Genomic DNA, 25,516 nt, shown 5'->3' with positions numbered 1-25,516 from the left:
TCAGAAATACTGTGTTTTCATTGGCAAAAGAGAGGATCACTAAAAATATTATACATTACAAATACAGCACCTAATTAGTAGTGCTTACATACAGTTGCAGTTTTACTAAAAAAGGAAGTATAATTCAAAAGACTTTCAATATACTAGACCAAAGTGACTTGTGGAGCCAAAAATATTTAAGTTGAGCATCAAAGACAGCCACAAATTTGGAGCCGAAAGGAGTAAAGTTTATCAGCAACAGTTGCGGCTAATTGGATAGGTTGCAATCAAGATTTACTAAAGAAAAAGATAAGAAATAGCCTGAATTGTGCATTTAAAAAAAAAGTTGAGGCAAAGACACATACATGTCACAAATGTTAATTTATCTATAAATTAATCTATAAATATAAAATGTTTACTTTGGTAAGAAAGCACCTTCCCAAAATACTTGGTTTAAATGTAAATGATATTGCGTATTGAACAAAATGGAAAGAGGGAAGATAGAAAGAGAAAGTGTCCATTAGCTAAATGATACTGCGGCAATAAGGCCTGGCCTCATCTGCAAAGTGGCCATATATTCACTCCTACTCATACACACACTGTAAATCAAGGAGAAAGACAAGGACACTTTAGTAGAGAGAAACACACTTTATATATGAACACACAGAACCGCACACCCTAACAGGATCAATACACTCAGCCTTTGTAAACTTCTACGTTTTTTACTTCATACAACACACACTCGCAAAAACAGACACACCTCTATGAACACACAGTCATGTTTGCATCCACGTAGACGTACTTCTAAAAACGTCACAGTGGTGAAGGAATTTATACAGCTGAATAAACACGCGCACACACACCTTTCTAAATTGATTTATAAGCCCTTCTGCTTTTAAATATAGCTAATAATAATTATCATTATCATAGACAAACTGTGTTGAACTGAATGCACTTTATTATCCTGCTAAGGGACGTTTGTGTGGTGTGTATACACACTAGGGCTGCAGCTATTGAATATTTTAGTAATCGAGTTTTCTACCAATTTTTCTATCGATTAATCGAGACTTTTTCTTTATTAAAGAGCAGTGTTGGGGGATTACGCATTACAAGTAACTTGAGTTACGTAATAATATTACTTTTTCCAAGTAACTAGTAAAGTAACATTACTTTTCAAATTTACAACAAAATATCTGAGTTACTTTTTCAAAAAAGTAACGCAAGTTACTTTTTCACATTAATTTGACTGACAGCTCTCCTGCCCCCATGTTGAGAAAAATAAGTGCAGAGGCGTTGTGTGTAAACATGATGGTTATTGTAGTTCTAGACTAAATGTGAGCATTTATTGATCTCACTTGCACAATAAAGATTCTGTACTCCTCAAAATGAATAAAATCAGTCAAATGCAAAATCAGAATACTATGCAAACCTCCAATAATTAAATGTTAAATAAAACAACTATTTTTATGCATTTAATCTACCTTCATATTTAATTTACCATTGTCTTGCTGCTGACCTTTGTTGATGAAAATTACTAGATTTTTTGTTTTTATTGGTAAAACTTTTTTTCTCCTGCGTCCTATTCTACCATTTTCCAGAATGGCAGCACAGCAGAGCTGCGCCCTCTACTGTTCATGCGTGAATCTGCATTTTTACCTCAGCCTGGGGCTTATTATTTCAAATTTGGTATGAAGAGGTCTTTACAAAAATATAATTTTTTGTTATAAAAAACAAACAAAAACAAGCCCAGCCCAGGTGAGAAAAAGTAACGCAAAAGTAACGTAACGCATTACTTTTCTTAAAAAGTAACTAAGTAACTCAACTAGTTACTTTTTAAGGGAGTAACGCAATATTTTAATGCATTACTTTTCAAAGTAACTTTCCCCAATGCTGTTAAAGAGTGATACTAAATAACCAAGAGAAAATAAGACAGGTATCTTAAAATGAACAACTAATTTGTTTCCTTTTTAGAAAAATTTTAAGTTTTATTGCTGAAATTACATATATTAAAGCTGCAGTCAGTAACTTTTTGTGCTCTAGCGTTTAACCCTCAGAGCCCGACGGCATCGCCCACGACGTCACACGGCACCTCCGATAAATATCTATATTATTTCATGAAACTTTTATCGATTTTCTTACCGTTTTTTCCAGCAGAAAGCTAACGAGCTAGCCATCACGGGGGTGTCTTTGGTGTCTTTGTAGCCTTTACAGAAGGTTTTCTATCCAGCCTGGAACATGTGCATCTTTTTGGAGTTGTTCAGCAATAAATCAAAACGCTTACATCCAAGATATATCCACTTGATGTCCATAATTTATAAATTTTCCGTCATTTTTGCCGCTAGCGCGATGCTAGCTGCCATTTTGGATGAGGGTTTGACCAATGACAGGCTGATCCGTCATCCACGTTGGTGTGCGTCATTACGCATGAACCACAGCTCTTTTATTGTGAAGAGAGAGAGACGCACGACTAGTGTTGAGGATAGAGAGAGAGAGAGACGCGCTGCAGTTTTTAGTAGTTTTGTGGAGAAAGTTTGAGGAAAAAGTTTGAGGAGAAAGTTTGAGGAGAAGTTCCTGATAGGAACTGTTTTGAGGCTTGGCACCAGTAAATATCCAAAATCCAAAGAGGCCAAAAGCGCCTGGACTTTTTTTGGAAAAATGTAAATAGTTTTGGTTCTGTATAAGTTATCATGTTTATTCCTGGGTTCCAGGACTCTAAAGACTTGAACAAACTGTTTTCCAGAGGAAATATGCTTAGCTTTTATTTATTTGTGTGTGTTTTCAATAAATATTTGAGTGATTCAATTTCCGTTTTATGTTTTCATTTGTCTTTATGGTCCCATAACTTATTTTACATTCAGGTGACATCAATGCAACACAAATATACTGACAGAGCAACTTGTCTTGAAAAAAAAGAGGTGTGTCAATTGTCTGTGCACAACAGGGTTGATGTTTTACAACCTTTTTTAGTAAATAACACCAGGCGGAAAATTAATTGTAAAAATACCCTTAGGTCTTAAAGGGTTAATAAACAGAACTGCATGGGTCTTGCGGAGGAACATTGCAGCCGGAGCTACTTCTCTCTTGTTTATGTCTATGGCGAGTCACGCAGGGACTGTGCTCCTCCGCAGCTGTTCCTAGCAGTCTGGTCTGAAATAGTCCCAATATAAACACTTATTATAAGAGTACCATAATGATTCAGGGTAAGACAAAAACACGGTTTGGAAAATGGTATCCTTATATAATTTTTGTAAATCTTGAACACACAAAGAGTTACGGACAGCAGCTTTAATATCTGTGAAAACTAAACCAATTTAGTGCATTCAATTGCCACATTATATTAAATGCAAATACAAATATATAAAATAAAAAAATCATAAACAAAAATATAAAAATAAATTTAAAATTACTATTAACTATTTTATTTACTATTAAACCTACAACCTTATAAATCAAAATAATAGTAATATAGGCTAATAATGTCTAAACATTGCATTTATGTTGTGCAACTTAACTTTCAAGTTTCAGCTTCAGCTCAGGTATGACAAGCCTTTACGGTCTTCTGAAGGCTTTGTGGCTTTTGTAAGAAGCAAAAAATACTGGACAGGAAGGAAACTTGGAACAAGAATGAGAGTAGAGATGGGCATATTAGAGATGCGCGGATCAGCTAACATCAGTGTTAAGCGCAATGCTACCGTAACATATAAGCTACACTGAAGTAGGTTGCTTTAAAAACCCTTCTTTGGCGAAATGGAACCTAAACCGCTGGAACGTGAGCAAAAGCGAGAGATGTGTTTAATTCCGATCAAGTTAATTGCACATACAGATCTACATTTTGAGCTAATCATTCATCATAGTAACACAGCTTGTTTTATTAAGTTAGGAGCTATAAATAGCCTGTGATTAAAGTGTGAGATTTAAATTACGCAAATCAATGAAAGCACGTCACGGGCACACAACAGTTACAGCTTATTCAACTATTTGTTGCGCTTAGCTTTGAGAACATTTTAATGGTGTATTTCGGTGATATCAAGTATATCAAGTCCCATTAAACATTTCACATACACATCACAATGATGGTGAAGCACGTGCAAAGCAAACTCCATTCATGCTGGTTATGTGTTGAGTGCTGGCTTCTCTTCAGCTGACGCACGAACTGCCACAAATGTTAAAGGTTTGTTTCACCCAAAAATGAAAATTCTGTCATTAATTACTCACCCTTATGTCGTTCGACACCCGTAAGACCTGTGAAGATATTTTAGTTGAAAGCTGATGGCTGAGAAAGGCTTCAGATAGGCCTCCATTGGCATTCAGTACATTTTCACTCCCAAGACCGATAAAAGGCACTTAAAACGTCGTTACAAAGTCCATCTCACCACAGTGGCTCTACAATAATCTTACGATGCGACGACAATAGTTTTTGTGCGCAAAAAAAAAATCTAAATAACACCTTTATCCAGCTTGTTATTGCCTTCCGCGTGTGCCTCCACGACGCATGTGCGAGAATATGACGTAGCGCCGGGGTTCGGGAATCCATGAAATGCACACTTAAGCCCCATTTTGAGAACTACGCCGAGACCTAAAGCACGATCAATGTAGAATCCAACAGCTTAGACACGCGCGTCTTCCTCTGATTGTAAACAAATCGCTTCTGGGTCATCGGTCCGAATGCCGGATCTGCGTCATATTCTCGCGCATGCATCGTGGAGGCACACACGGAAGGCAGTAACAAGTTGGATAAAGGTGTTATTTTTAGGGGTGCACCGATCCGATATTAGGATCGGATATCGGCCGCGATACTGACAAAATAGCTGGATCGGGGATCGGAAAAATGAACAGATCCACAAGCCGATCCAGGTGATTTTTTTTTCGTCACAGCAGAACCTACGTCATTCGTCAGCTTCACGTGAGTCGCATGCTAGAAGCAACATGGAGCGAACCAGAGAGTCGGCTGTGTGGAGGAGATATTTCACGCTTGCCATGCCAACTAGTTCGTCGGCTGTTTGCAATGTCTGCTAAGTAACTTAAATGTTTCGAGGGGAGGTGGTATTACTGCAAAGTCAGGGTTTTTCCTGCATTGAACATTTTTTGACGGCCACCAAAGCCTAATTTGATGAGTTATTGTGATTTACGAGTGATGTAGAACAGATGCTGCGCTCGTGACTGAGTGACAGAGAGACCGATCTGAGAGCTCCTCCCCCGCGCGCGCTCTCTGGGTCTTCAAAATAATCAGTGTTCGCTCTCATATTTCACATATTAATCCAAATCAAAAGCTCGGAAGACCGAAACCATGTTGCACGTGACACATTCGGACAATTTTGTCCTTGAATTATCACTGGGTGTGAATTGCGCTCAAAAAACATTGACTCTTCTCTGACCAGCTGACATAAAGCATACTTTCAATAAGCGGGAGACAAATTATATCCAGTTATGAAGTGTTTTCTGTGTGTTGACATCTTTCTCGATGTTCTAACAGACAGGATTCACACACAACGCGTCTGCTAATGTCCGATTCGTGACCTAATGACTCCTTTGAACCGAATCATTTTAACGACTGGCCAGAACAACAGATCTGTCCAACACTGAACTCATGAATCAGTTTAATCATTTACTCTGAACGCATCTGAAATGAGAACACAAGTGTGCTTACCCAATTTAGCAAGAGGGGGTAGTAAGAATTATTTTTAATTATCAACAGTATTTCAGCTTATTTATGTTGACAATGTGTAGTAAAATAAATAGGCCTAGCCTACAATCATTTAGACAGGAGTGAGGTAAAGCCAGAACAAAGTTGTTATTAGCTAGCTGATCATTTTTATTAAATTGCATATGGCAGAAAATTAGACTATTTGTTAATTTGTAATGCTACTTTTTAATATTGATATGATTATATATCAAAACAATTATCTGTAGTGTAAAAAATGTTTGGTAACTGTCCGATTACTATTGTATGTTTGACTGTTTTTTGTTTCCACTGCTACATTTTATTTATTTAAAGAAGTTTGATTACATTCTATTTTAGATTTGAATGCACAATTGTTTTTTAAATAAATAAGAATTCAACACTTTACATACATCTGTTATTTTGTCTTAGTTATGTTTAGTTAGTAAAGTCTGGTGCCTTTAGTCTCTTCAAGGAAGGGATAAGGTGGAAGATATACAGTTTATTATTAATTTAACAATAGTATCGGATCGGTATCGGGTATCGACAGATACACAAAGCCCAGGCATCGGTATCGGTATCGGGACTGAAAAAGTCGGATCGGTGCACCCCTAGTTATTTTGATTTTTTTTTGCGCACAAAAACTATTGTCGTCGCATCGTAAGATTATTGTAGAGTCACTGTGGTGAGATGGACTTTGTAACGACGTTTTAAGTGCCTTTTATCGGAAAGCCTATCTGAAGGCCTATCTGAAGCCTTTCTCAGCCATCAGCTTTCAACAAAAATATCTTAATTTGTGTTCCGAATATGAACGGAGGTCTTACGGGTGTCGAACGACATGAGGGTGAGTAATTAATGACAATTTTCATTTTTGGGTGAACTAACCCTTTAAGCTTAAGCGTTTTAAATATTCTCTCATAGGGATATTGAGCAATTTTCTGCAGGAGGAAAACATTTTGTGACTTTTTTTTCGTCCAAAATATCCCAAAGTGGCTAAAAACTGTGCAGGCCATGGGAGATGTTCAGCTTACTTTAACGTTCATCAAAGCATTCTGTCACAAGTCTTGCGGTGTGTATTTGTGCATTATCATGCTGATACACGGCACCCCCTTCAGAGTACAATGTTTGAACCATTGGGTGCACAACACATGATCCTCCAGAATGGTTCAGTAGTCCTTGAAGTGACACACCCATCAAGCACAGTAGGGAATGCCATGATATTGCATCCCAAACCATCACTGATCACCCCCGTGTTTCACTCTGAGCAGCAACAGTCTGGGTGTTAAGCCTCTTTGTGGCTTCTCCCACAGATGTGGGAAAGAGAGTGAAGGTGGACTCAGAGAACAATGTTTCACATTGTCCATGGCCCAAGATTTGCACTGTTGGCACCATCGGAACCGACATTTCGCATTAGCATAAGTGTTTTTTTTATAGCAGCCCGACCATAAATATTGATTCTGTGGAGTTACCAACCAACAGTTTTGGTAGAAACAGGAGAGTTGAAATGCACATTTAATTCTGCAGTGAGTTGGCAGTTTTGTTTATCAGTGCCGATTAATATGCAAGACCAATCAATCGGACGACGTCTAGTTTTATGGTTTTTGTATACAATCCGAGTTAGTACCTGGACATCCATTTCAGACAGATTCCACTTGCTTCGACAGTTACTCCTTTTGGATGTGGTTCTTCCTATGTGGTGGTATGCCAACATTGCCCTGAATACCCTCAAAGACTTCCTAGTCCTGGTCAAAGATGAGCAAGCAAAATGCGCACCAACAATTTGTCCCATTTTTGCTTTGTAGCAGGGCACATTATCCTGCTGAAAGAGGACACAGGGTGAAAGGGTGTACAGGGTCTGCAACAATGTTTAGGTAGGTGGTATGTGTCAAAGTAGCATCCACATGGATGGCAGGACCCAAGGTTTCCCAGCAAAACATTGCCCAAAGCATCACACTGCCTCCGCCGGCTTGCCTTCTTCCCATAGTGCATCCTGGTGCCATGTGTTCCCCAGGTAAAGCGACACACATGCACCCGACCATCCAGGGAATGTAAAAGAAAACGTGATTCAGACCAAGCCACCTTCTTTCATCACTCTGTGGTCCAGTTCTGATGCTCACGTGCCCACTGTTGGCGCTTTCGGCGGTGGACAGGGGTCAGCATGGGCACCCTGACTGGTCTGCAGCTATGCAGCCCCATATGCAACAAATTGCGATGCACTGTGTATTCTGACACCTTTCTATCAGGACCAGCATCTTGAGCAATTTGAGCTACAGTTGCTTGTCTGTTTGATCGGTCCACACAGGCCAGCCTTCGCTCCCCATGTGCATCAATGAGCCTTAGCCGCCCATGACCCTGTTGCCGGTTAACCACTGTTCCTTCCTTAGACCACTTTTGATAGATACTGACCACTACAGACCGGGAACACCCCACAAGAGCTGCAGTTTTGGAAATGCCCTGACCCAGTCGTCTAGCCATCACAATTTGGCCGCCCTTGTCAAACTCGCTCAAATCCTTACGCTTGCCCATTTTTCGTGCTTCTAACTCATCAACTTTGAGGACAAAATGTTCACTTGCTGCCAAATATATCCCAATAACAGGTGCCGGGATGAAGAGATAATCAGTGTTATTCAATTGACCTCATAATATTAAGTGTAACAGGGAAAGTATTTTTTATGTACACCGATCAGGCATAACACTATCACATTTTTCTGGTTAAATAAGCATTAAATCAAAAAAGAGAAACCTAATATAATACTATTTTCAATTTTTTATTTATTTAAACCAAGTATACATCTCATCAATTTAGTTTTTTTAAAAAGCATTTTTACATCTATTCCTAAATAATAACTAAAAGCAGTAACAATTTAAAAAATATATTTCATTTGTGAACTGATGTTCAGCTGTTCTTTTTAACAGTCAAATTATTTTCGGATCTTCGGTCATCAAACTAGGTAAACACTGTCACAGGTACAAAGATGATCGCTCACTAAAACCTCCCACAGTCATCATGTTCATGCCATTTCAAGTTTGATTTCAAGAGGCAAAAACAAGACGCGGGATTTATCACACAAACAAATCATATCCAATCATAGTGTAATGGAGGCATTGCCTCCTCTCACGTGACTTTCCCCCATTCAATCTCAATTACCCTCCATCAAAACCAATGCACGCTTTTGGAGGTCTGTTAAAGGTCAGTGGGCTCAGGGGAGGCAAGCCTCCTGCTGTAACTTTACCTGCGGGTGTCACTGTTGGATAGTTAATTTATAAAAACAAGTGATTTTATTATTTTATTATTAAATAAAACTTTTGTAAAATATTAAAAATATATTTCTTAAAATGTTAAATTACTAATTCATATTTAAAATAAAACATTTTAAAACGTTATTCTATGTATTCAAATTCCCTTAAAATGTACTAACGCACTAATTTTCTCTGGCAGACCAAAAATGTACTTGGTCCATGTGATGATGAACCTGGACAATGACATCATCACTAGTGTGCCAGCCAAGTGCTATGGTAAATGTATTGTGTGTTTGAACATGTTTATGCAGTGATGTACATGTTTAGTGGGATAATACCAATATTTATGGTTTAATTTAACAATGTGGGGTAAGGATAACAGCAAGCTAGTGTCTGTTTTAAATTGTCTTTATTTGGTTAATTTGCATAATATAGCACATGTTAGATCTGATCTTTCAGGACCTGTAGTTTGGAGGCGGGATCTGGTAGCGCACGTAACCAGAGCTTGCTGTCTGATCGATCATTTTTCCAACATGGGGAGACATGCGAGTGCTATGAAGTGATTAAATGTTTGTTTTTATGTTTATATGTTGGGTTTGTTTGTATTGTAAGAAGAGGATGTAAGAAATGAATTTTGAACATATACTTATAGTATTTGGCTGATAATGTTTTGCTGTGTAATTCTGTGATGACTGTTACAGGAAAAGGTTCCACCCCGTGACAATGGTTTATCCCACTAGGGTTTGGCGGGAAACTTGACTATTTAAACCATTGTTTGAATTTGTTCGGGGAGGTTGCATTCTATATACTGCGGAAAGTGTTTGAATGTTTGTCTGAGGTGAGACATGAAGTTTGCTCTGATTGAGAAGCTACTAGGCATTGTTTAGTGCCAGATTTTGCTGCTCACAGCATTTTGCTTTTGTTTTTAGCTTAAGTATAAGCTAAATTAAGTTTATTTGTTTTCTTTGTTTTTTTGTACTTTGAGTGAACTGCACAATTTTTGAAATGCTGTAAATAGTGATGGCCAAATGAAGCGTTTCGACGCATTATTGCTTTCTGATACAATTGTGTCGAAAATGGTTCATTACTCGAAGCTTCATTCAGACAGAAATTGCAGCACCATCTCCTGGTGAAGTAAATGTAATGCAACAAAGCTGACAACCATAAAATGCAAGTAGGCTTATATGTTAACGCCCCGTTTATTACGTGTTTACTGAGGCGATCAAAGCTGAAACAGTGTTAGTGCTGTGAAACTCATTTAGGTGAATTCTACAGATACTGATGAATTTCATGTGTTCACCTTGATAATAAAATATTAAGCATGATGTGTGTGTGTGTGTGTGTGTGTGTGTGTGTGTGTGTGTGTGTGTGTGTGTGTGTGTGTGTGTGTGTGTAATTATTCCTTTAGACTAGGACAGAAGATCAGACCAGCTTAAAAAAAGTTGGAAACCATCACAGAAATTCTAATGGTTTCTATAGTTTTTTTTTAGCAGGGCAGTATCATGTGTGAAAGCTTTATCTTGTTTAGCTGTAGGAAGCAGAACTCTATAACTTGTTAACTGGTGGGACTGATATTTTTGTATGTTGAAAAGGATGTACTTGTGCAACTGGTTGTACTTATATAATGTAGCAGAGGGTTTTTGAAGTTTCTGTCTTTGATGCATGTATTTATTAAACAATGTTCATATGTTCTCTAATTAATAATACAAAAATAAACTCAATCCACTCTCCTCAACAATAACGCCAATCCAAACACCGATTACTAACCCACGGTGTTGCCATGGTTTGGCTTCACTTATATAAGAAATTCAGCCGGCAGGTTTCAAACCTGTCAACACTGGATTGGGCTGTCAAAGCAGTCCGGTGGTTCACTACAGGAGTGAACCACTGTGTTTGCTTCAGACGTCATTTTCACGTGACTAGTGACGTTATGATACAAGCTCCGAAGCAGTGGTTCATTGCAAGGACCGTTCGAATTTGAAGCAAGCTTCGGAGCGTCGGTTTCAAACGTAACATCACTAGCTGTAAATAAATCACGTCTGGCATTTGGGAAACTACCCCCTTGGTTGTACTGAGCCTTCCCATCAACCTCCTGGCCTCTCGACAACACACTACATGACAGTCCAAGACATATCTGGTCAAAGAAACTTTTACTTGAGCCAGAAAGCATTCAAATAGCAACCACTCTACCCTTGTGATGTTGACTTTTGCATTGGCAGACGACTCACATTTTCTTCCAAGTAAACCAAAAATCTAGTTTATATTTTATGAACCACTTTTACTTTTCAGAATGTCCTCAATAGATTTGATCAGATTTATCCTTCTGCAAATATTTTCAAATCGGTCTCCAAAGAAAAGCATACTGTGTCTATGTCATGCAGTCATGAGAATCATAAAGATATTCATAAAACGATCCTAAATGTCTCTATAGAGTACAACAGTAAAACATTCTTTACCATCTTGCTCATTCCCCTCTATTACTCTATAGGGACTTGTATGAATAAATCTATGCGTGCATGTCACTGAAATGTCCTCCTCCCATTTACAGCCAGTACAAGTCAGAGATGATCAGCACTGCAGATAATGAACCCAGCGGCAGCAGAATGACATCAGCGATTACACACTCTTTTCCCCCTCTCACATCATCCACATAAAGACACCGTTACTCACACATGCTGTCACAGTAGAGGGCGGAGAAATATCGGGCATCTGAGCTCCTAAACAACCTCCAGCTTCAGCTTGGAAAAGTCTGAATGCACTTAAGTTTGACACCTGCACACAAACTGCTTGAAAAGACTAATTACCCCCGCCATGGTAAAACTGCACTACACTTAGTCTCCATCTATAGCCATGAATGGCTCTGGCTGAACCCCAGAACCGAGACAGAAAAGGGGAGTTTGTGATTTCAGGAGCGACTGTCTGGCTCTCTAAGTTGGAACATTCATAAAGACAAACGAGGACAGAAAAATAAGCAAAGAAAGAGGGCCGGAAAAACAGGTTAGAGCGCCCAGGCCTGATGCAATATAACACAGCGAGTTAGATTTTCTTTACATTTGACCAAGTATTGGCTTGTATTTCCTCATCCCACTACTGTCATCTTGGTGTCATATGGTTGACTGAGAAAGCACAACACAAATACAAAGACGCATTGAAAGAGAAAAGGAGGTGACACTCACCTACGACCCTGTCTCCAGTTTTGATGCCCATCTTCCTCATGGCGGCAGCGAAGAGAGCGACATCACGCCTCAGCTCTCCGAAAGTCACCTTGACGATCTCCTCATTCGCCTCAGCTACACACACACACAAAAATCACTTTTAGTGAAAATATCTCAAACAGGCTAAAAAGACATGACAGCAAAAATAAAGAAAGAAAATAATGTATTTTATAATTACATTTTTATTTAATTATAATCATGATCATATCATTAACTACCATTAACATTTTTGGGGTCAGTAAGACTTTCGGTAACACTTTATTGTAAGGTGGTCGTTACATTGTATTTACTCATATAAGTACAGAGTAATATTAAAGAACTACATTTAATTATTATAGAGTTACGGTTAGGGTTAGATTTAACCTTCCAACCTGCCATTTGCAGGTGGATTTCGGCTGTGACGTGTAAAACGGTCACACCCACTAGACACTTTTGAATTTTATTGTAGTCTTCACAAAAGGTGTTGCGCATTATAACCAATCACACGTGATTCTTTTGAGCTTATGAATGCAATGTCTTATAATCAGAGGCATTTAGATTAGTCATCGCATCATAAACAAAGCAGAGATGTACGTGTGCTGTGCGTAGGAGATTCATTCATAATACAGTGATTGACTGTTTTTGTTCTATTTCAGCAGCGAAAATAGTTTCAAACAAAGATTACAGCAGAACCACAGCGCATCTGATGGGACTGGCATAAAGTTGGCTTGGCGTTGGACGTTCGATATTCGCGAATTTAGGGACCGCCTCTAAAGTTACACGACATTTGTATACACGTTTCTAACTTCAATAGCATTTGAAGAGAATGACTTACAGTCATGAAACCAACTGTAAAATGTTCATCTAGGTGTCAGGTAAGATGCACACCTTTTAGATTTTTGAAAACTGTCAATCAAAAATCACATGAAAATGTGGATATGCATTTCACTAGGCTACTGTATGGGCTCATACACAACATATGCTAGATTTAATTATATCATAGCTAACAGAACACCGATAAGAATATTGCTTGAGAATAAACTATATTTACACCAAAAAATCTTGTTTTTTTCAGACAAGCAACTGTTTTCTCTATCTAGATTAAGGAGCTTTAAACACAACCATACCAGAGCAAAATACCCATTTGATGACCTGTCATGTTATATATTTCATGTAGACTTGATTTGGGTGTGTACAGTGGTCATTTACATATAGCGAACAACAAATTTCCCAACAACAAAATTTTGCCCAGTGAAAATGCTGAGTGGCTAGTAACTTTGGAAAACCACTAGCCACAGTGGCTGGTGAGCAAATTAATGTAAAGCCCTGATTGCAATAATGCATTATTTACTGTTATTACTATAGTAAGTACATGTAGTAACGTGTAACTACGTCACCTTAAAGGGATAGTTCACCCAAAAATGAAAATTCAGTCATCATTTACTCACCCTCAAGTTGTTCGAAACCTGTCTGAGTTTCTTTGTCCTGCTGAACACAAAAGAAGATATTTGAAGAATGTTTGTAACCAAGCAGATAGAGCAACCATTGACTACCATAGTAGGGGAAAAAATACTATGGTAGTCAATGGTTGCTTTATCTGTTTGGTTAGAAACGTTTTTCAAAATATCTTCTTTTGTGTTCAGCAGAACAAAGAAACTCATACAGGTTTGGAACAACTTGAGGGTGAATAAATGATGACTGAATTTAAAATTTTGGGTGAACTATCCCTTTAAAATGAAGTGTTATCAGATATTCTTAATGATTTTGAAAGAAGTCTCATCAATGCTGCATTTATTTGATCAAAAATTATTACAATTTAAACTTAATTTAACTGATTTAAATTAATACATTTTAAAAAGTAATGTATTGATGACAGAGCTGAATTTTCACCATCATTACTCTAGTCTTCTGATCCTTCAGAAATCATTCTATGTTGATTTGGTGCTCAATAAATAAATTCTTTATTATCATCAATGTTGTAAACCATTGTCTTTTTCAGAATTCTATGATGGATAGAAAGTTCAAAAGAACAGCTTTTAATTGAAATACAAATCTTTTGTAACATGTTACTGACACTGTTGATCAACTGAACGCATTCTTACTGAATAAAAGTACTAATTTCTTGAACGGAACAAGATATTTTCGTTAAACTCAGGACACGCGTACAAGCTCAATTTGAGGTCACATGGGGGAAAAAAGCGACGATTGCCCACTTGGTGGCATTATAAGAGGAAAAATAAAACAGGAAAATGGCTATGACAACCCAACCGTTAGTCCGATTGACTTGAAAATTGGCATGCAGTGTCTTTGTCCAGGGTGACAGGTTAAGACTTAGATTTTTAAAATGTACTCTATTAAACAAACTGAAGCATTGGTATTCCTTTAAACATATAATAATAATAATTGCATGAATATTTAAATGCTGCCTTTCACAGGTAAGACTGGCTTTAGATTTTTTAAATGTACTGTAAGGGAATATTCATATTTTTATGTTTTAAAAGCTATTACAATAATGAAAATATGATACGTTTTTGGTGAGTTGATAATGTAATAATTTTCTCAATGTAAAAATTGTTATTACATTATGAGCAAGATTTTATTACATTAAGAAAATTACTACATTATGAACATTATAATAATAATGTAATACTTATTACATTATGAATTGCTAGAAATCCTTAAACGCTTGAACCCCGATAATTGCTGCTCGCAGCTATATTCATTAATATTGCTATTATTATTAATAAATCAACCGTAGGCTTAAAATGATCAATAAGTATCAACACACTAACTTGAATAACCTCAAGTAGGCAAAAAGTACCTGGTGACTTGCAGATTCTGAAGTGTACATACGATGGACACTTTACTATCCCAGGAGGCCACAAGATTTATGAATGACAGTAAAGCGTTCAAAAGAACAGCTGATGCTGGTAGGTCACATGACAATGACAACATAGTGAATATAGTACATCCGAAATGTATTCATACTACACACATTCATACTATATAGAACATACGTTTTTAGCAGTTGCGAAGTAATTACTTATTCAAAATAAGTACCTACTTAAGAGAGCATGCAAATTCGGACACAGCCTAAGTGTTACATTTAATCAGAATCCTTTCAGGTAAATGAGCCCCCCCGTTTCACAAATACACAAACCAATGACGCAGGTACACTTCTGATAGATGCCACTTTGGTAATTACATCCGCTCAGTCCTGGACCGCACCAGGACATCCATCACTATATAAAAGCACAACTATGTGCATCCCGCCCCTACATGGAAAACCACAAATCAAATTACAGATGGCATAATTCATTTAGTGTTACATTAGCCAGAGGTCTGCAATGACAGATTCTATCTATAAAGATAAAACACACAAAAGCACATATGCACACAGTGCTGTTGCTATTTTAAAGTAGCCATTTGTGTAGAAGGTCAAACTGACAACGGCTCAAGGAGATCAGCAGAGATACAGAGTCTTGTCTTAAATCAGGAGACATTTGTGTGGCATCTGGTTATGGAGATAAAATTAATAAAATGTGTAATGAAAGCTTTAACAAAAACAAGCTGCATTGTCATCCAGGGTTTATGGTCGTTGTCATAAGTTATTGTAGGTCTTAGATAAATAGTATTGCTTGAGGGTGCAGTTTGAGAGCGTGGACTGGAGTGAATCACAATCATCAGTATATCACCTGGATTACTGCCGCTGCATTCAGGTCTACTGAATCTGATTATGTCATTATGACTTCAGTGGAGACGTCCAGGTGACTAAGTCATTCAAGGAAACTTCTGAACATAATGTTCACAGCTGCAAATAATGCAGAACTGAACATAACAGTACATAAATATTATAGACATAATATCTAGTTAGTCTATAAAACCCTCAGCATAATGAAGCTTAAGTACACAGGTTATCACAAAATAAACCAAAACAAGGACCAGGATCAACCTAAAAAGGTGTACTCTGCAAGAATAGTGACCAGCTTACACTGCTTATTATTCAGCACTACTATTCAAAATTGGTAGAATCAAATTTTTATTTTATATACTCACCAATGGCTACATTTATTCAATCAAAATACATTAAAAATAGCAAAATTGTGAAATATTAATACAATTTAAAATAATTGTTTTCTATCTTAAATAATACATTTTAAATGCAATTTATTCCTGTGATGCAAAGCTGAATTTTCGGCATCATTACTCCAGTCTTCAGCGTTGCATGATCCTTAGGAAATCATTCTAATATGCTGATTTTGTGCTTAAGTAACATTTCTTATTATTATGAATGCTGAAAATGGGTGTGCTGCTTAATATTTTCAGGATTCTTATAAAGTTCAAAAGAACAGCATTTATTTTAAATATGTACAGTATCTGTTTTAAAAATCTAATTTAAGGATACAATTAATACATTATGAGCACAACAACTTTACAGTTCAAATATACTGTAGGTTTTGACAAATATTTTTTTTTTGTTGGTAAAATTCTCATTTTCTTTATAAGAAGCAAATGATAAATTATTACAATTCACTCTCTAACAGTAGCTGGCACTTATGGAACAGCAGAAATATAACCTTTACTCTGGTAACCCCTGTATACAAAGCAGCTGTGCTTATTAGAACGGTAAATTTATAAACAGGGTTTGCAGGTGTTATAGACACTATAAACTCATAATACATCAACAGCACATCACTAGCAATCACCATTCGGCATAAATCTGTGGTATTCATTGATTGTGAACTGCTCTGAAACCATAAGCCTGTAGAATGCACTATCATGTATTTACTTTAAAACGTGCAGTGCTCACATTTAATTGAATTAAATTATTGCCTTTTGAAGTTTAATAATCACATTTAGCGTATTGCAATTCCTATTTTTTCCTTCCCCAAATTTAAGACCTCTTGAAAATATAATTAAAGGGTAACTTCAGTGATTTAGCATTAGGCTTTGTATCAGTAGAAACCCGGCAGTATATTCAAATGATGGTACTTTCCCCCCTCATATCCCCCTGAGACAAGAGAATTATGCATTTTATTTCTGGAAAAAATCCTCCGATGACGCAAATATCGTCATTTTGCGTCATCGGAGGATTTTTTTGGCCAGAGGCTAAAGACTACAGACACTAGATGGAGCTGTTCCGCATGTTATCAACCCGCCCATAGGGGAGAGATCTCACGCACAGAATGTAAGACACAGACGGCCGCACGGACAATCATAACGGAGCGCGGTGCAGAGTAAAGAGAGTGTTTCAACTTTTCAATGAATTCCTGTGATAGTTTAGCTTCTATATGCGATCTGAAAACGTGCCAGACTGGCGCTTAACGTTACCTCAGTTCTGCTCAGCTCTTCGTGATGAATGAAATCTGACACTGCTGCGTCTGTGCCGTGACTTTCGTTCGGCTCACTCACACTTTATTGAAAGACACGTTCAGTTTTTAACTGTAGTGTTTATTCTCTAACAGAAGGAAATGATTGTATTACTATGAAGACTCCGGTGCACGGAGTGGCCTCGTAGGGCAGCGAAGCAAGTGCATTCTGGGAGTTGTTGTCTTTCATCCACATGAGACAAAAATACATTTTCTGTCTTTTCTCAGTCTAGAAGGCACCAAATTCAAAAATAATTTCACATTTCTACTGCATAAATGACCCAGTTTAAATACAAAGCTTAATGCTAAATCACTGAAGTAACCCTTTAAGACTTTTCTTATTGCATGTTTTTTTTATGTGGCTTTTAATTTGATAAAAACTGAATTTAAGACTTTTAAAGACCCTGATAGAAATATTTTGTCGCATTATAAATGTATTTACTGTCACTTATGTTTTACTGCATCCTTGCTGAATAAATGCATTCATAAAAAAAATCTTACTGACCCCAAACTTTTGAACAGTAGTTTAAGTAAATAAATGGATATGAAATATTCATTTCAGATGTAAGAAGTAAACGTGTGATACGGGAGACATGAAACTAGCACAGTGCAGAAAATGTGCTTACCATGGTCAATTATATTAAATAGTTTGTAAAAAACAGTTTTGTGTAACATGTAATAAACTTGGGGAGTTTAGAGATTGGTTGTGACTATTTTTATACTTACTTGCAGCATAGAGAGCCACTTTGTCCTGGTCTTTGTGTTTGAGCAGGTTCTCTGCATAATTCAGTCGGCTGCCTTTAAACCACTCAGGTGCATCTGATATCCTTTTAGACACATCAACCACCTAAAACAGAGAGTGAGCAGAGTCACATGTCACCCGAGCACATTTGAACATGTCAACATAGTTCTTATTTCAAGCATCTATTTATCATTTTGAGTTATATTTTAATATTATTATAATATTTATTAAAGTGCCCCATTATGCTTTTTCGAATATTACCTGTCATATAGTGTGTAATATAGCCGTTTGTGAATGTAAAAGGTCTGCAAAGTTTTAAAAGATCAAAGCACACAACAAATAAAGTTATTGTCTCCTAAAAGAAATAATTGATTCTGAACCGCCGAAATGAGTCATCAGTAATTCTAGTCTCACTTCCTGTTACATACCTATGTAACAATGTAACAAATTTGCATAATGCCAATCTACTTTGACCCGCCCTCAAACACTGTTGTAGCTGGGGCCCATAGACTGTAAAAAAATGGACGACGCGCCTTCACTCTTCCGTTGATGTAAGTGAAGCCGCCAGTGTCCAAATACGACATCTTGGGTCTCGAGTCTGCGCAGTAGTGAGCACGAAGTTGAGTCGTGATATCAAGGTCCCGCCCACACAGTGTTGTTAAAGCTCCAATCTCCTCCCAAAGTTCCGGAAAAATGTCCGTTAGTGCCTCAGTGACTACAGACACCTCCAAAACTAAATTAGGAACCATTAAAATGGCATAATAGGGGCAATTTTATATTTTGAAACATCAGTTTTCATTTGAATGTTCGTTTTAGTCATTTTATTACATGCTTTTGGCATTTTTACTAGTTTTTTATATTTCTATTTAGCTTTATTTTCCCTTATTTTTATTTTATTTTAGCTTTATTTCAATTAACCAAAAAAATGGTTTTAATAAGTGTAGTTTTAGTTAACAGTAACAACATTGGTTTGAGAGAAGACTACAGGTTAACTACCTTAGCAAATTTGTTCCAACCTTTTGACTACCCACCCTTCCCAATTCCAGAAAAATGTATTTAGTTAAAGGAATAGTTCACCCAAAAATGAAAATTATACTCATAATTCAATGTACGGCCGTTGCTGGAAGCCAGTGATTATAGTTTATAAGTTTTAAATATGGATATTTTTCTTGCAAAAACCCATTGCTTCGCTTCAGAAGGCATTAATTAACCCAATGGAGTCCTATGGATTACTTTTATGATGGGCGGATGCGCTTCAAAAACTCGGCCAATATGCAATGCCACTACAAAGCTGAAAAGAGCCAGGATATTTTTTAATATAACTCAATTGTGTCCGGATGAAAGTAGAAAGTCATGTACACCTAGGATGGCTTGGAGTGAGTAAATTATGGGAGCATTTTCATTTTTGGGTAAACTATTGCTTTAACAACACGAAAATGCTGCAATCCATGTTATCATAAAATCAAATAATAAAACAAACTTTAAGTCAGCAAATAATCAACAGAGGGCATGTAGTCAAAATAAAATGGTTGAGAAGGTTGTTGATAGTAAGCCATATATAGACTGTGTAATTGTATTATGTTTTATCGTTTGACACTCCTTAAGTAAAACAACAGCTCTCTTAGACGGAAAAGCCCTAACACACCCTCATAGCCAGAGATTTATATTTATGAGCTTTAAATATTGTCAGCAGTAGTTTAGACAGTAGTACTGAATGGTAATAAATTCATAAATGTTGACTAGTTATGATCAGGTTATATGATTCATCTGTGTGACTAATGAATTTGTCTATCTATGTGATATATCGCACGTATAGCTCCACATAAATAAGACAATAAATAATTTCTTAGTAAAGGTTCTGAATATTTTTGTAAACCTGAATAACACATTACACAACAGGAAATGACACACAAAAAAAAAAACATAAAACCCTTTTAAATACCTGTATATTTAAATCTGAAAATGTAAAAAAGGAGGCATGAATACATAAAGAAGGCCAAAAGGTAGCAAAAATAAACCAACCTCCTCATACATCTTTGAGCAGGTGATGCCACAGAATGTCCAAACCTTCGCCCAGAACTCCGGATAACTGTCCACGGACCACTGATACAGGTCATTATAGTTAGCTTTAAGATAAAAGAGACATTTATTGAAGGTACCATTAGAGATAATACACGGCATTATTTAATTTAGTTTAGCGATGATACAGATCAGGACTTGGTCCAAGCAATATATTCAGACTTGTGGTCAACCGTTAAGGGTTTTTTGATGAGTAATTCCTACATTAGGACATTTATTTTTGACAATTTAAATAACTATTGAAGAAAAAAAAACATAAAAATTGACTACTAATCTGAATATTGCATGGACTTTAAATAGGTAGACTTTAAAGAGGACATGTCCATACAATATTCAGATTAGTAGTCAACCGTTGTGGGTTTTTACATTGTTAAACATCATTACATCTTAGATTATTACATTTTTCAAATATTTACTAGTATCAATTCCAGTTCTTCCAGTTCCAGCTCACTAGTAACAAATGAGGAAGTACTAGTATATCAGGAATAAAGATTATGAACTGTATAATGAGTACTAGTAACATACAAACAGATAGTAGTTTGTTTTAAAGAATAAAAGTTAAAGAAGTTAAAGCAATTATTTATATACAGGCGGAGATGCATGTACATGAAGACACCATTAAATCATTTATAGTTTCATGTATGGAGTCATTTATGGTGTCATGTATTACTGTATGGAGTGACAAAGTTATTTCTTGTCTTATCTGAAATACAGGTTTTACAACTCATAATGTCTATAGATGCAATGCATTGAGAAGCAGCAGCTTGGTATGCATGAAAAACATCCCTTGCTAAGCAATTGAAAGAGTTAAAAACACAAAATGGATCCTGGAGGAAAATGTAGTGGGCCAAAAATTGCATCTAAAAGCAAGGTTAAAGTATCTGTTTTTGCTCAAATGTGACCATGATTTAACCCATGCCAATCCCAGGATGAGCTATTAATGGGATTAACGCTATACCATAGTACTATGTTTTGGTTTCCTGTTGAATAGGGGTGTGTTGTCAGCTGATATACTAGCCCAGCCTGCCTCTACTCACCCAGATTCAACCCGAAGTCCCGGTTCACTTGAGTCCGGAATCGGTCCATCAGTGTGTTTCGTTTAGAGTCCGGGTACCAGAGCACCTTTGACTCCATAATCTCCTCGCTGTTGGCCTCCGTGTCTTTAGACATGATCGGATGACACGCACCGGTATGGTCTGAATAACCTATAAAGACTGAAAGAAACGCACTATGGGAGTTGGACGAGCCGATCCGGTGGTCGTGTATTGGTGCAGGTCAGACACATGGGTCATTTCCGAGCGTCAGCCGCACATAATCAACCAGCAGAAGCAGAAGCCCCGCCTACCACGCAACCGCACCACCACCCTGCCCTCCCCGCATGTTCTTCCGCTGCTAATGTAGTACTTAGGTTTTTGCCATAGATAGACTGTAAAATGTTTTTACACAAAAGAGTATATATGATGCAGGAACAATTTAGTGTTTATTAATCAAAATATTAATTAAGATTGCATATTTAATTAAGAACAGCATTTGCGTTTGTAAGGGGTATCTGACTGTTTCATCTATGAGATAGTGATGACAAGGAAGTCCGACTCATTTCTGCTAATCGGTTCTTTAGAACAGTTTATTTCTGAGAACCGGCGTAATGACATAATAATGACATTAATGTCTTCGTTCCTGACATCCCGTTGAGAATGTGATATGCTGTTAAACGTTTAAATAAACAATTATAAACACGTACTCTCTATACAGCGCAAATTGAATTAATTTAGTAGCAATCCTTTACTATTCATTCAAAGGGCAATAAGAGTAGCTATTTCTTGTCATTTAATTTGTGTGAAATATTACATTTCTTGGCTGGTAGCAGCACTGTAAAATAATAATGTAACGCTCTTGAATGAGTCAAAAAATGTAATCGGTTCAATGAGTCAGTGACTCGAGAACCGTTGAGACAGATTCAGCCCCTTTTGCGAATGAATCGTTCGGTGTTTGTGAACAGAAAGAGTCGATTAAAAAAATTGTTCACGGAAGGGGCATGTATCAGGATTTTCTTTATGAAAATATAATAAGGTGACGAAGTGCTGCCAACTGATAAGGGTCGAAAACTGATAAGGGATTAAAAAACAAAAACAATGGATCATTTAAATAAGTCTTCAGTCAGTTATTGAACTTCAGACTTTACCGTGATTCAACTATATTTAACAATACATATAGCCTAACGATATAGTTTCAATTTTAGAATGCTGACTGCCCCTAAAGTGTTATAATGTATATTGTTAAAGTAGAATATAACTTATATACTTGCTCTTACCCACTGACATTTAAAGGGTCTTGGATAAAGCTTTACTGTCAGGCTTTGGCGGAAGAATATATGGCTGCTCCGCAATTAGCATTTCTTTTATTCCATTGGCTCCTAAAAGCTGGCCTCACATCAGCCGAGACCGCAGCGCGAGAGAAAGCAACATGGACAGACGGAGAAGGGAACCAATCAGAAGTCACACAGCCGTTCCGCCAATTCGACCCACTGAAGAGCCAAGCCAATAGAAGAAGGGATTATATAGAGGTGTGCCCAATCCAGAGCCTGCAGCCTGCCTGCAACATGATCTGATGGTGGGGAAAGAAAAACATTAAATGTGAAAGGTGTGTCTGTAGGCTACTATATGTTCCATACATTTTTTTGGAATTTTATGCAGCCTTTTTATTTTTCTAAACATTTTAGCACCAAGGGAAAGTATTATGGTATATAAAGAGCTGCTGAATACTTTTGTAGAGTCTGTGATTTTCAAGGCCAATTTCATCAATATTTATATAACATTTGGGAAATAGGAGTTGGTCCACAGATTGACTATGTAAACTTGGCAGATTTACATTTAGAAGCAAAAAAAGTTGCTTGTTTGTGATAAAACTTAAAGAAATCTTGGAATCTGCTTAATTTGTTTGAAATTGCTTTTGTTCCTCTTTTGTAAGTTGCTTTGGATCTCTACTGTCTGTCTGTCTGTCTGTCTGTCCGTCCGTCCGTCCGTCTGTCTGTCTGTCTGTCTGTCTGTCTGTCTGTCTGTCTGTCTATCTATCTATCTATCTATCTATCTATCTATCTATCTATCTATCTATCTATCTATCTATCATCGTCTGTCTGTCTGTCCATCCATCCATCCATCCATCCATCCATCCATCCATCCATCCATCTCTATCTATCTATCTATCTATCTATCTATCTATCTATCTATCTATCTATCTATCTATCTATCTATCTATCTATCTATCTATCTATCTATCTATCTATCTATCTATCTATCTATCTATCTATCATCGTCTGTCTGTCTGTCCATCCATCCATCCATCCATCCATCCATCCATCCATCTCTATCTATCTATCTATCTATCTATCTATCTATCTATCTATCTATCTATCTATCTATCTATCTATCTATCTATCTATCTATCTGTCTGTCTGTCTGTCTGTCTGTCTGTCTGTCTGTCTGTCTGTCTGTCTGTCTGTCTGTCTGTCTGTCCGTCCGTCCGTCCGTCCGTCTATCTATCTTAGTAAGACTGGCATAAAGTCAACATGGGTTATTAAGAATGTGCTTTCATAAAAGGAATGGGAATGGGGTCATGCCTGCACCCTCTGGGCACAACCAATGAAAAAAGCAACAATGCACAACATTATATACAAGCCAAATATGGGTGTCTTAAAAGCGCAGTGCTCCTTTTGAACGCTACGTGTTACGTAAGCCTTTGAGAGACAGCAGTTGGATCAGCTCTCATATGGATTGCCTACAAGAGATGCATCTGGCTGGACAAACTAAACAATTTCAGAGTGTCTATGACAATGTGAACTGAAAAAAGATTTTTTAGAAACCTTCACCTGAGTGACAGATTCAATGTACAGTACGTTATATTGCACGAGGATAGCGAAATCAAATGCCAAGTACAGCTAACATCGCAAGCTTTCACCTCTTGGTTATCAACGAGTTGCAATGCCAGCATTACATAAGGCTTTTTTCATTTGTGCATTTGATCTGGTGGACGGACTTCAGCATCACTGATTGACTCACAAACGTTTTTGCAAAGCAAACAGAACTCCCTAACATCCGAACTGCACATGCACCGGATGCCTGCTTAAACTCATCCATTGGGTTGGCTGTGTGTCAGACCAGACATAATTTAACCCTCTCCAGACACAAGAGCTGTAGAGAGTTCATATGAGGCCATTTGAACAGACAAATGAAGCAATATTCAAAAAAGTATCTGTTGCATCACGCACATCAAATTATGATGTGAAGCAACTTCTTCATAAACGTTCAAAAAGCTCAAACTGCAGTGTGAGCAAATATAGCCTAATATATATGACACATTGTCAGTGATATTTCTTCATATATTGCCAAAAGTTTTGGGACGCCTGCCTTTACATGCACATGATTTTTAATGACATCCCATTCTTAATCCATAGGGTTTAATATGGAGTTGGCCCACACTTTGCAGCTATAACAGCTTCAACTCTCCTGGGAAGGCTTTCCACAAGGTTTAGGAGTGTGTTTATGGGAATTTTTGACCATTCTTCTAGAAGCGCATTTGTGAGGTCAGGCACTGATGTTGGACAAGAGTCTCTGCTCTTCATCCCAAAGGTGTTCTATCGGGTTGAGGTCAGGACTCTGTGCAGGCCAGTCAAGTTCCTCCACACCAGACTCGCTCATCCATGTCTTTATGGACCTTGCTTTGTGCACTGGTGCGCAGTCTTGTTGAAACAGGAAAGGGCCATCCCCGAACTTCCCACAAAGTTGGGAGCATGAAATTGTCCAAAATGTCTTGGTATGCTGAAGCATTAAGGGTTCTTTTCGCTGGAACTAAGGGGCCAAGCCCAACCCCTGAAAAACACCCCCCCACCATAATCCCCTCTCCACCAAACTTTACACTTGGCACAATGCAGTCAGAAAAAGTACTGTTCTCCTGGCAACCGCCAAACCCAGACTCGTCCATCGGATTGCCAGACAGAGAAGCGTGATTCGTCACTCTAGAGAACACGTCTCCACTGCTCTAGAGTCCAGTGGCGGCGTGCTTTACACCACTGCATCCGACGCTTTGCATTGCACTGCATTTGCATTGATGTAAGGCTTGGATGCAGCTGCTCAGCCATGGAAACCCATTCCATGAAGCTCTCTACGCACTGTTCTTGAGCTAATCTGAAGGCCACACAAAGTTTGAAGGTCTGTAGCTATTGACTGCAGAAAATTGGCGACCTCTGCGCGCTGTGCGC

At 37.5% G+C, this 25,516-nt stretch overlaps 1 protein-coding gene across 1 annotated transcript in view; it reads right to left on the bottom strand.

The window, feature by feature from the left end:
- Positions 1-21,629, bottom strand: part of aacs (acetoacetyl-CoA synthetase) — a 55,756-nt gene extending 34,127 nt beyond the window's left edge. Inside the window, exons 1-4 of the mRNA XM_079815223.1 lie at positions 21,300-21,629; positions 20,206-20,309; positions 18,168-18,288; positions 12,055-12,168 (exon numbers count right to left, since the gene is read on the bottom strand). Of these exons, the coding sequence (XP_079671349.1) occupies positions 12,055-12,168; positions 18,168-18,288; positions 20,206-20,309; positions 21,300-21,432 (472 nt within the window). The 5' untranslated portion in view covers positions 21,433-21,629. The remainder of the gene's footprint in view (positions 1-12,054; positions 12,169-18,167; positions 18,289-20,205; positions 20,310-21,299) is intronic.
- Between the last annotated feature and the right edge of the window lie 3,887 nt (positions 21,630-25,516).

This window comes from Gobio gobio, assembly GCF_949357685.1.
Source record: "Gobio gobio genome assembly, chromosome: 4".
NCBI classification, from domain to species: Eukaryota; Metazoa; Chordata; class Actinopteri; order Cypriniformes; family Gobionidae; genus Gobio; species Gobio gobio.
This window is presented reverse-complemented; position numbering and strand designations above follow the sequence as displayed.